Source organism: Andrena cerasifolii, chromosome 8 (genome assembly GCF_050908995.1).
Source record: "Andrena cerasifolii isolate SP2316 chromosome 8, iyAndCera1_principal, whole genome shotgun sequence".
Classification (NCBI taxonomy): domain Eukaryota; kingdom Metazoa; phylum Arthropoda; class Insecta; order Hymenoptera; family Andrenidae; genus Andrena; species Andrena cerasifolii.
The window spans coordinates 9,266,594-9,279,026 of record NC_135125.1 but is presented as its reverse complement, the minus strand read 5'-3'; the positions used below and the strand labels follow the sequence as shown (position 1 = coordinate 9,279,026).

General features: G+C 47.4%; 1 protein-coding gene across 1 annotated transcript in view; it reads right to left on the bottom strand.

Annotated features, from left to right (window-relative positions):
- The window catches only part of E23 (ABC transporter G family member E23), a 140,219-nt gene that overhangs the window by 7,161 nt on the left and 120,625 nt on the right, over window positions 1-12,433 (bottom strand). The window contains exons 5-11 of the mRNA XM_076817636.1: window positions 8,745-8,850; window positions 7,941-8,041; window positions 7,523-7,778; window positions 5,868-6,038; window positions 5,372-5,493; window positions 2,265-2,472; window positions 105-319 (exon numbers count right to left, since the gene is read on the bottom strand). Of these exons, the coding sequence (XP_076673751.1) occupies window positions 105-319; window positions 2,265-2,472; window positions 5,372-5,493; window positions 5,868-6,038; window positions 7,523-7,778; window positions 7,941-8,041; window positions 8,745-8,850 (1,179 nt within the window). The remainder of the gene's footprint in view (window positions 1-104; window positions 320-2,264; window positions 2,473-5,371; window positions 5,494-5,867; window positions 6,039-7,522; window positions 7,779-7,940; window positions 8,042-8,744; window positions 8,851-12,433) is intronic.

The following is a 12,433-nucleotide window of genomic DNA, read 5'->3' as shown; positions in this document are numbered from 1 at the left end:
ATTCGTCCCCCGAATAATTGGTCCCATGGGAAATAAACTCAGTGCTCCGCGAAGATAACTAAGCACCGGGGGAGCGGCTGCAAGATAAGATGAATGGAGCGTACCTGAGCGACGACGGTGTTGAGTAACAGGAACGCCAGCAGGGTGAAGAAAACTGCTGTACTATGGAAGCCCAACATCGGGTAACTAATGGTATGGTAGACTGCAGGCAGTGTAATCGTAAGCGGCAACTCGCCGACCATTTTCGCCAGGTAATAGGCCGAGAGCCGATACGATCCCGACAGCCGCTCCTTGTTGATAACCTCGCGCTCTGGAGGAACTGAAACAGAAATTTGCCTCGCGTTATTTCAAATAAAGCCTCTCCAAGTCCACGGTGATCACCTTGCAGCGAATAAGAAACTAAACGAGTGGTTGGTAATCTTGGAAATTGGAGGACCTCTTTTAAAGGAGATTTTCTTGTTAATGAAGGACACTTTTTTGAAAATAAGTGATTTGGAAAGGAGGACGGTGTTGAGGAAGCTTCGTATTATAATATATCAAAGTGAAATCACAGTATCAAAAGGAAATGTTTTGAGGCTCACTGGGCTTGGACATGAGCGTGTCCAAAGCGTTCCACGGATAAGCACATTTATCACGAAAGCGTCATCTCGATCAAAAAAGACAGACACTGAACAACGGAGGACGCTCGCGGCGCGACGCCGCCAGGACGGCCGGAGGAGAGCAGGTAAGGGGATGAAGAAATAGAAAGAAACGGAGACGGAGGAGAATCAAAGGCGATGCTAAAATCTGTTTTACAGCTGCTGTTCTTTCCTGGGCTCGCTTTTAGCGTCTCGCCCAGGCCGTTTCGCTTTCTACGGGGGATAAGTGACGACGATTGTAAAACGCCACCGCCCGTCGGAGTAGCTGCGACTAGGCCCGTGGCTATGCCTGAGTTATGCACCTCCTAAAATAGTCGGCGGAATAGCCTATTAACTTATCCGTTTTATCGTTTACTGCCCTTTGTTCCCGGCGATTTGTCACCTTTGCTCGACCGGCGGCGGGGAGGGGGCACGGTTATCTATCGACGTTCCCCTATCCCGCTCACTCTTTATTGCGTTTTCTTCTTGGAAAACGCGTTCGCTCCTCAATGAAATCGGCGACGGCCCGAGTTCTACTAATTTTCAGATTTTTATGGCGACTATCTCGTTTCTCCCTTTGCCTGTTCGAAGAAATTTTATAACACCGCTCGGAACGATCTGGGCAGCCATCCACTCGAACGACTTCATTACGAGTGCACGGTGCAATACTCTACAAATAGCGTTAGAATATCTCCGGGGATGGTGTCCTCCCGTAACAGATGATAGGTAATTGTTGAGGAATCGAGTGACAAATGACGCGGTTGCTTAAAGGAGCCAGTTTCCATTGGAATAATAGGAAAGCTGGTTTCTGAACAGCAATTAGAATAATTGCTACCGCGACAGAAGGTTCGTTTACTTCGTCGACTACGTCTATTGGGTCCATTGAACTGGATTATTCGACATCGAAGGAAGAATCCCATTGGCAGCCGCGAGGAGGACGTCTAATTTGCGTCACTTTACAGTCTGATTCCCCGTTTGAAATTTGTCACGCTCGTTTTGTCGACAAAAGGGCCTCAAACACGGCGGTGAGCGCGCGCGCCCTCGCCAGTGGGTCACGGCGCGACCTACATACTGACGCGGGCCTCTTGATTGACCGTTCTTCTCCGGTCCTTTGCAAATCTTTGCAATAAAAAAAAACGGGCTTTACTGAATGGCTGATTGAGCGTGTTACGTCGGTCGTCGCTCAATTAGCCAATCTACTCTCATCTGCTTCTGCGCCGTTGCGCAATGCCCGCGGCCCAGGACCACCTGAGAACTTTCAGCGGGGAGCTTTTCAGTCGCGCGCTCCTCCCCTCCGATCGCCCGGGCAAAAGGTTGCTAATTAAAATCGACTGGCCATCGACAGGCGCATTTCACGTCGAGAGGTCCGCATTCACGCGGTGGTTAGGAGAATTTAACGAGCCCTCGAGAAGCTGAAAGTGAATTTACCAAGGAGGAGCGAGCGCAATTAGTTCCTCTTAATTGCAATTGATTTTTTTTCACCGTTCTCTGCAGTGTTCTCTTCTACGTGCAGTATTTTAAGGAAATTGGACGTCTCCCTGCTTTTTTAGAAATTCAATCACTTTCAGACGAATCGCAGTTGGTTTTGGATACGTTGTTAATGGTCTAGTTGGGGGTTTCGAGTATCGAAAAGAAACGGAGACTCACAACTGGAGAGTGCACCGAAGTGGGCGAACAGCATCCAATACGTGGTGCTGAAGAACATCCAGCCTTGGATGTCGTGGAGGGCCGCTTCTGTTCTGGGAAGCCTGAGCCACAGCAGTCCAGCCAGCAGGCCGAGGGCTATCGTCTGCAGCCAGTTCAGGCGAGACAGCATCCGTGGCCGTGCCTCTTGAAAGTTTCTTTCTGATAATACCTGCAACCATCGAACAACACAAGTTTACATGTGAGCGAATCATCGTGGGTATTTCATGCACTTCCACTAGTCTTAAATGGAGGACAATATAGATTGCGAAAAGGTAGATTGGAGGCAGCTATTTTTCCTAGACAAACGGAGGATTCTTGCATCGAAGCACATTCGGAAAATAAAGCAATCCGAGATTAAGAGCTGCCTTTTCCAAGACTTCAGTTACGCCAGACTTTACTTTGCTTAGTGTGCTTGAATTAGAAGGCGCTCACAGGTGCTGCAACTGAAATTGTTGGGCGCTAGGTCGGCGATGAGAAAGTCCTTGTGAGAATTAATGAGGACTGGACTCGGCATTCGGATTTATAACGTCTCCTGGAAGAGTCTAATTGATGAAGAGCTGAACCCGACGCGAGATACGTGCGCGTGGCTAATTGCACGCTCATAATGATACGAATGCTGCCCCCGTCGCGCGACAATGTCACAGGCCGCAAGGTTGCTGCTCGCTACACCTCTTTGGTGCAGCTCAATTATATCAGCGGCCGTGAGGAAATAGAACGCAAAGTTGCACAATGCTGATTCCGAAGGCCTCTTTAAATTACAACTATATACGCAGGGCATTTAACCGTGAAGAACGAAGAGGAACTTGACATCGTTTAATTGCTCAATCGCCGCGACACCATCGATTCCCAATCAACCAACTTTCGGCCTTTGAAAACAGCTCGGCAGCTCTTGGGCAGAAAAATCACAATTATCACTGTGTGGAGATAAATGTAACCTTCTTCGATACTCTCCTGCTTTTTAACCAACCCAACTGAAAGGTACAGGTCTAACGACCTACTTGTATTAGTCCCTTTTCCTTATAATATGTTTGACATGCTAAGAGAAGCAAGTTACTGTAATAAGGTTTAGATAAAATTCCGTTTTGCTTGAAAGTTATTGAGAATCTGCGCCACGATTTCAGCATGATTTCTTCATCTCGGACTTTCCTTTGGTATCCAGTGGAAACACAAGTGTTACCGAGTAGGTAATTAGTAGTACAAATATCCTGATCGTCCAAGTGGTTCTACCAGTTGGAGCAGTTTCACGACACTCCCCGTGGTCCTAATCCTCAGCAAATTGCTGCTCCAAGAATTACTAACGACCCCATCCTCCGCCAATCTATTAAGCTTCAATCCGAAGACATCGTCCACCGTCTTTCCTTGAAGGCTCGCCTCTTCTGGGCGAAATGAATCGCCAATAGCGCGAGACACTCTCCGCGTCGATCGAGCTGGAACGTAGCTAGCCGAAGAAGACGAGCAGTTCCGTTGGGTAAAAGTGATGCAAGTGATGCGAGGTGCATTCGTACAAAGAGCGCCATCGCGAACGGGCATACTGGTCGCGGTAATTATCCGGATATGGCGAATCGTGTAAACGCGACCTAGTTCTCCTTTCTGCGCGGTGTCGGCCCTCTTTCACGCTGCATTACGCGCGCGTTTTTCTTTCTGTGATTCGGGGACCGCGCTGTGCATCGACCCTCCCTCTTTCTCGAGCCGCGTTTCCAGGGTGGCTTGCACCTGATGGAGTTCAGCGATAAAAGCGAGCAAAGACAAATTTTTGATGGGACAGTAAAAGTGTCGAATACATTTAAATGGTGGTGGTTGGAAAATAGGTTTGAATAAATTGGGGAAACGAAGCGGAGGAGAGCATGTGGGAATTTGGAAAGACTACCACAATTGCAAAATACAGATGGCAGAGGGATATTAAGCGAGTTAGATGAGTTGCGAGGAGCTGTCGACGAGAGTAGAATATTTCGCATGATAGCTGAGATTTAATTTTAGTAAGTTACGGAAACGAAGAGTCGAACATTGATGGTAGCTGCATCGCAGGTTTCGTTGAGCGGGATTTTTAATTCTTCATCCGCTGAATGTTTGAAGCGACGGGATCACGCACCGTTTCGCTCGGGGAAGCGGTGGTGAATTGCTTGATGAAATTTTCGAGCGGCAGGGAGATCGCTTCCCGGCAGGAAAATTACTAATATTTAGGGAAATTACGTGAACGCAGTGGGAACTCGAACGGAGCGTAACACCTCGGACGGAACAAATGCCACCAGTCCGGCACCTTGAACGTTATCTGGAATGCGTTAACGTCTGAGATAAACGCCTCGCGGGGACTAATACGAATTTAATGCGAGCATTAAACTTGAATCCCTGATGTCATTTCCATTTTCCCCTCGTATTATCTCCGCGGCATACCAGGCCACTCATCTAAATTTTCATATTGCTGTTTGCATGCTCTATTAATCTTGCGTGCAATCGAACTTTTCGATCTCTCCTTCAGACGTTTCTAATACTTTCATATACTTTGCTGTCGCTCACGGAAATGCGACATGACGTCCACACTGCCCTACATAATTTCAACAATGCCTTGCAGCACAGATCTCCGATTCCCCTTCGAGATTCCTGAAATTCCGCTCAAGTCGGAAGAGGAGTGGTGATTTCGGTGCGTAGAAATTTCCCGAAGGTCTGAAGGGCGACCACCAACGTTTCGCGCGCAGTGGGGTATTTTTCTAATCGAACTCTTGCTTGGAGAGTAGACAAACGCGAAAAGAAAGGCTAACATCTCGTGAAACTGTATAAATATGGTCCGCGTGTTTATCAGGCAAATATTTTTAGAACGTCCATCATCCCAGCGCTGTAAATCAACCTACAGTCAACATATCCTGTCGAGGATTCCACTCGGAGCCTTTTCTACGGGGGTTGTTTGAAAAGTTGCAAGAATTTGTGACCGCGTCCTTCGCAACCCGCTTTGGTACAGTGTTTGAAGTTTCTAGACCTTTGTAAACACTTGTTTTTTTAGAATATCCCTCGTAGAAAGTTCATTGTCTTCAGCAGTCTAGTGATGAACAAAACATTCGCAGAATGGTACTCACTTTGAACTGGGACCAGAAACTGGTGGGCCACTGCCAGGAAAAGTCCTCGTCCGCGGAGCTGGCACTGCTGCTGGCATGGCTTTGCGTGTCCAACCACAGTGTACGTCCCTCGTCTTCTTTCACTGTAAAACACCAACAGAATCAAATGACAGAGACGCCTCGAGTCGCAAACCATCGCTAGGGAAATTTACAAAGCGAGGTACTTGGAACCGATCCCACCCTAGCAAACTATTGCACCCCTATCAGTCCGAGGTTCGACGTATCCCTTTCCAAGTCGCCAAGTAATCAGAATTTCAAATTGATTCGACGATTCGAGAAACCCCCTCGTCCCAGATAACCCTCGTCCTACAAAGTACCGACACGTAGACACTCGATCTTCGAGTTTTGAGCGGGCTACCCGGAAGAGCACAACGAGCCTGATGCGGTCCGAGAGGCTCCGGGCGTGTGTACACGCCGGGCCACGAGCACGATGAACGGATTGCACGCTATATCGTACCGTTGTGGCTGATGTGGTGCTCGTGATAATGGATGAGATGGTCGCAGAGCGGATGCTGGCTGGGATTGTATTCCGGGCGGAGTTCCGGCGGGCAGTCAGGTCCCTGTCTTGAGTTCCTAGCGGCGGCCACGATGCGATCCCGAACCTCCTCTGGCCCCTTTATTTGCTCCACTGAAACAATCAAACGTCCGCCTTCAACTACAGCCTCTCCCATTGCGAGGGGAATTCCATAGAACGCTGCGGCTCGAGGTCTTTTTAATCGCGTTCGTTGAAGATCGTTGTGAAAAAGGAGAATATTGTGGTGAATTGCTGCGTCGGGTGGTCGGGATATATCCTGGGAATGATTTATGTCGCGCTGCAGCTGATACACCAGCGTACTATTTTCAAGTCGGAGGTGTTTAGCGGGATACGATGCTAATCCTTGAGCGTTTTAATTGAAGCGAGGCTGTTACGCGCTGCTGAGCTGAGCGCTTATGCATTAATGAAATTGAGGGGGGACAGTGGGGAGTACTGAGTGTCGATCGATAGAGTCGGCTGCCATGTATGAATGAAAAGTTCAGCTTTCGTTGGCGGATTGTATTTTTGGGTTCAAAGGTTCTATCATCGATTCTTCTAGCGGAGGATACCTTTCGAAGCGTTCAGGGTAATTGTGGGAGAGACGCCGCACCTTCGGTATTTCAGGGTTATCGGTAATAAAATACAACACTGTCGATTTTATTTGCATTAGGCTGTTCGTTTAGGTTAGATTAATAAACGAGACCGTGTTTTCATTATTACTTTTAAAGATTTTGCTATTTTTCGATGTATCGGAAGGTACCTAAGTCGACTAAACGAGGTTTTTAATGTTAAAAATACAAAAAGAGTGCCTCAAAATAGATACCGCGATATCTCAAGACAGATTATTTATTTTTTAATGACAAATCTGATAATTCAAACATATTTCTTGGGCTTTTTACTCGTCTTTCACATTTTATTTTTATTTTATGTGTAATGAATGTGGAAGGAAGAAGAAAATACAATTAAATTTAGAAAAACAGAAATAATATCTGTACCTATTTATTTTCCCAATTTTATTGTATTTTATAGCAGTATAAATTAAAAAGATGTTATCATTATGTTTCATTTTACTTTGCTTTTACTATTTTTTTTCTAAATAAAAAGTTAAAATTAACAAGTTTAAATGGAAAATTAAACGTTTTTCGAAATGCGGCACCACCCCCGCACGTGCGGTGTCTCTCCAAAAAAATGGATATTGTTTCAATTTTTTAAGTGTGACAAATATTAAAAATTTTATATTCTTTGATGCTAGTAGTAGGACAATATGTTCAACTAATAATATGTATCCTTGGAACAAATTTTCATTGCAAAATTTACACACAGTGATAATTTTGCGTAAGGTGCGGCGACTGTCCCACAATTACCCTAGTTCCTAAGGGGGAGCTAACTTTTAATACTCCAGTTTAGAAAGGTCCCTAGACCCGAGGGTACTTAAACTATTTCAATGTAAGTGCTTTCTGGAATAGTAGAGTGAAACTGAATATCACTCCTGAGGCGCACTGCCACACTCGATCAGTTTAATTAATTCAGGAAGGGTCAGTTCGTAGAGGGGTTAATTTCGACTACTTAATGATTTCTTGTAGTTCTACTGCACTCACGTATGAAGTCAGCGGGGTTGTAGTGCGGCAGCAGCGTGAGCCCTATCGTGGAGAAAAACCTGCCGATGTTCGCCGTGGAACCGTAGTAAGCCACCTGGCCTCTGCTCAAGAGAAGAAGCTTGGTGAAGCTGTGGAACATCCTGGAGCTGGGCTGGTGCACCGTCACCACGATGCTCTTGCCCTCCTGCTCCGCGTATTTCTTCAGTCGTGAGATCAGCGCCTGTGCTGAATGCGAGTCCAGCCCGCTGGTTGGTTCCTGAACGACAACAGACGAGCGAATCGCATTTAATTACGGAATCCTTGCTGCAGAGGAAACGACGACTGAACAAATGGGAATTTAGAGGGTTAGTTTCTGATTGACAATCTCCAGCAAATGAGCGGCAAATTTTTCAACCGAATTTGAAGGCTGGAAACTTACGTCGAGCAACATCAGCGACGGATTGGTGAGCAGCTCGCAGGCTATGCTCGTCCTCTTCTTCTCGCCGCCCGAGAGTCCTCGTTTTGTGTAGTCCCCGATAACTGCAAATAAAGCACAGGCAGCGTATAGCATAAGTAAAAATAACACGGGGAATTAGTTACGCCGTGGAGGACGTTTTGACAAGATGCCTCAACTCCTTTCACGTTTATCAGTGGGAATAGATATCCGCGACCAGTTTCGTCAGTGGACGAGTTACGACCGCGGATATAATCAATCAAAACGGCGACGAACGAAGCCTGGCCCCGCTGGGAACGTCAAGACGACCGTTCCTCAACGTTCGCAGTCGTAAATTCTTAAACGTGGGTTTTCGTTCGCGTGGATAAACAAATTACGGTGAATTTACCGACGGCGTCGAAGAAAGTGGGACAATTCTGTGTACTGGTCTGGTCGCTGGGATCTCTTGATCCTCGAAGGGAACGGGAATAGAAGATCGTAAAAGATTAGTGGCTTCGGCTGCTCGATTACTATCGCTACTCAGAAACACAGCAATCCGTAAGCTGAAAAGTCAAACACGATTGACCATAGAAAGCATTCCTTTCAATTTTTCAATTACCCCGAAGGAAGCGGCGCGGAGTGAACCAAAATTGTAATTCAAGAAGCTAAAAATCGGCTGCTGACCCGCTACGCGAGACTCGGGCTGTAGATCACCCCATAGATCGCGCGAGGGCGGATGGTAAAAGCAGGTCGCTGGGAGTGATGGGCTGCGACGCGATCCATCGACCGCCCGTACGGATCTATACTCACTGGTGTCTTGGCAGGCGGCGAGGTCGAGGACCTCGATGATATGATCCACGCACTGCATCTTCTGGGAGTGCGAGAACGTGTCCGGAAGCCTGAGCCTCGCCTGGTACTGAAACCCACGGAAAAGATCGGCGATTTAATCGGCGAAACGATCCGCGGAGGAGATCGGTATCGCGTGATCTCGTGCGCGCCGCCTGGCCCCGTTTACGCATTAAACAGTAACGTAAGCAAAAGCCCTCGGCGTGGACGTGCATTTCCGTTTCGCAACGTCCAGGCCACTTTCCGTCTATTATTACCATCTGACACGTACCCCACGGGGGGCGATCGTTAAATCCATCGCGATAACAATACTCTCGAAATGGTGCGTGCAATTTCCCCAACGTACCCTCGCGTGGAGCGCGATATGTGTTCATTTTGGGCGGTGCCTGGCTATTTGCTGATTTCACTACTTAGAAGGGGAGGACGAGAACTGTTTCCACGCGGATTTCAACTAATCGCAGGGAGATAGATCTTCACCAGTGAAGGCTTTTCGCGTTTATTCTAGCCGCAGATGAACACTCGTCTTCGAAAAAGTCAAGCTTAAAGGTTGAAGTTGGGAAATTGCCGGTCAGGCATTTAGGTATATACCTCTATGCTCGATCCATAAAGGGTACTAGGCAGTCGTTCCTGTCTAAAATGATGCATTTCTGTTTCAATTAATAACGAAGAAACAAATTGAAACCGAGACTTGTTCCTTGGCACGAAGTTTATTAACGTCATAAGCTTTAAAAAACTTGTTTATTTAGTGAAAAATATGCATTATACATAGCGCTACACATGGATCATTGAAGAGGCTTTTTAAAAAAAGTTTCTTTTGTTTTGCAGTTATAACTCTAATCGGAGGTTCTAATCGATTCAAAACAACTGCTTCATTTTAGACAGGAACGACTGCCTAGTACCTTTAAGCAGAATGGTCGTGGCGCAGCGGCAAGCAACTTTACCCTTCATTTCTGCAAAAACGAGTGACCATCCGTTGCTAAAATAAACGCCCCAAAGTCTTCACTGGTAGAGATATACCACCCCCTCAGAATTTGGTCGAAATCCGCGCGGGATAATCCTGATCCTCCACTTGTTAGAAGCGGGAAACGCTCTTTCACATTTCCGTTGTTTTTAGAAGCACCAAGACACTTGCAGTAGCGATATGCAATTTAAATTTGATAATTAATTCGTTGATCGTTACGGTCGACAAAAAACTGTACATTGCGAAGAGGCGCGCATTGCGTAAGGGCGAGGTGCAGCCGAACGGTGTTTCGAGGCCTGACCCCGGCAATTACATGCGAATCGAAGGGAAAACTAAGGAATTGCGTAAGAAGGCAGGAACTGCAAGTGGCCGAGCGAAAGAGGAAGCTCGAGAGCTCGGTGTAACGAGGGCCACACCTTTGTCGTTCAACGCCACGGATAGGAACGAGCCACCATCGGCCGTTCGCGATTCTGCACGTAGTGCACGCTGGACTTTCCACGGCTGGAACGTGTTCACGTGCATTCGATAATTCGGCGGAACGAGCGTGATCTCGTGGAAACGAAAGAAAACAGGAGGCTGCTTGGGGGTTAGTCTTTGGAACCCTGCCTCGCGAGCTGCGCCTCTATTTCGGCTGTAACGAAGTCACCGCAATGCGGTCGAGAAGGAGTAATTTCGAAAGAAAATATTCTCCCTCTCCTGGCACGAGTTTAACTCCTCCACTGTAGACGGTGCTGGGCGCCATGATGGCAAGACGTTTTGTAGTTGAACACGGTAACTTGATTCCACGGGTTTGCAATCAAGGCTTCGCTGGAAGCGTTGCAGAATTAAAGAGAAACACTTTGGCTGCTACGTTGTGGGGTTTAATTCTATTTAATTCTACTTCGCGGAAAGCCTGGCGGATGGTTTGTCTATCGTGGACGAACATACGAAAATTAAAATTCGTCAGGGTGATTCGAAGTGGAGGATGAATAGAAGAGGAAAGGATGTCGATCCTTGGGTGGGCTATTGAAATTCTATACGCAGCGGTGATGATTCCATTTAATTGTTCGTCGAAAGAATGCGTCTATACAAACGATCGATAATAGCATTCGACGCGGTTGGTTAACTAGAATCAATGTAAAACAGGCAATTGAACGGCCCATTGTTTCCGGCATTCCTAGGCGCCTCTTTGAAATTCTGCCGCGCGAGGCCATTAAACAGTTCAGCGAAAGGAAGCCCAGTTCGCGTTCGAATGATCGACGAGAAGAAGCTATCAAATTCCTTTTTCTTTAAGGAGGCAAAAGATATTCATACCGAAAATGGATCCCTGAACGACTGTCTACTTTCAATACAATGCCAGAGAATATCCATTAAAAGAAAATAGTTAGCCTCGTGACGTTCAGCTCCACATATTCCCTCCAAAAAAATTTCAAACAACCATGGAAGCCGCCTTTTAGAGAATTCTGAAGAGTCTAAAAGTTTCTCGTGCTCCTTTAATTTTCAACAGGAACGAGCAGAAGGGACGAAGTCGAATTGCTCGGACGTTTTTAACTGATCGATGGTGATTGCGGTAAGTCGTTGGAAGTCGATCGCGAGATTCTGTCGCACGTGTGCACGAGGCTTAAGGGATCGACTGCCGCGGTCGACACACCCTGCTCTGTCACGAGCAACGCGGACGGACGTGCCATTTTCTCGACGGCCTGGGGTCCGTTACACAAGAGGATCCGTTATGCGGAGAGAGAAAGTGGCCGCCGATGATATTTCGCCGCGTGTATAGCGGTCATCTCTCGACCAACGGGGAAACTGGACTACTCACGGGCAAACGACCATTGCCACAAGCTGTCAAAGTTTCCTTCTAGCCTGCAGTTTCCGTATAAGACCCCTGGACGGTCATCTCTGGCCGCAGAGGGTCCCCGATGTTCGCAAATCGCGTACATCGGTGCCTCGTAAAGGCGGGAATGGTCGAAGAACTAGTCGTAGAAGTGTCACGTTGGGTGAAGCACTGAGGAATCTAGTTTATGCTTCTCCTTTCGAATCGCTGAAGCTTGAGGGCTCTTGGTTAGCTTTATACTGCTCAACCGAATGGCAAAGATTCTACAGAACGAGGACGTGACGAACGTCACGATCGACGCACGGCAGCGATCGACGAGAAAGGAGAAAGTATGACGATGTAAAGGATTCGTGGAAAGAACTTCTTCATTGGAGGACCTGGTGTCCAAGAAAGTTGGAGCTAACGTTACATTAACAAAGAACATATGGCTAGTCAGTTGCATAACAAGATACGTATCTTCCCTCCTGTATCCCAGAATAATGAAACAATTTCCTCGTCGGACGTTTCACTCGTCTCCCAATTTCTCTCAACGTTCCAACTGTCTCGAAGTTCGCCAGAATCCCGTCACAGGCCCACGTCGAACTGTCACGTCGATTCGTTACAGCGGTGTATCGGCTCCGATCGCAGCCTGAATGGCCACACGCGATCCACGAGGCGCTTAAATCCTCGGAAACGCGAGACAACGCCCGGTTGGCTTTTGGCCCGCATTCCGCGCGATCCCCAACGCCCGGTGTCCTCCTAATTTTCGATCGTGCCTCTTCATAAATTTCCCACGGAGGCCTCGCGGTAAACTTGGCACGGTTGCCCCGCGACTTTCCCGGAAAACAAGGAAACAGCTCGCTCGCGGACGCCCCGCTACCTATTATTGCACGCGTCTAGCCG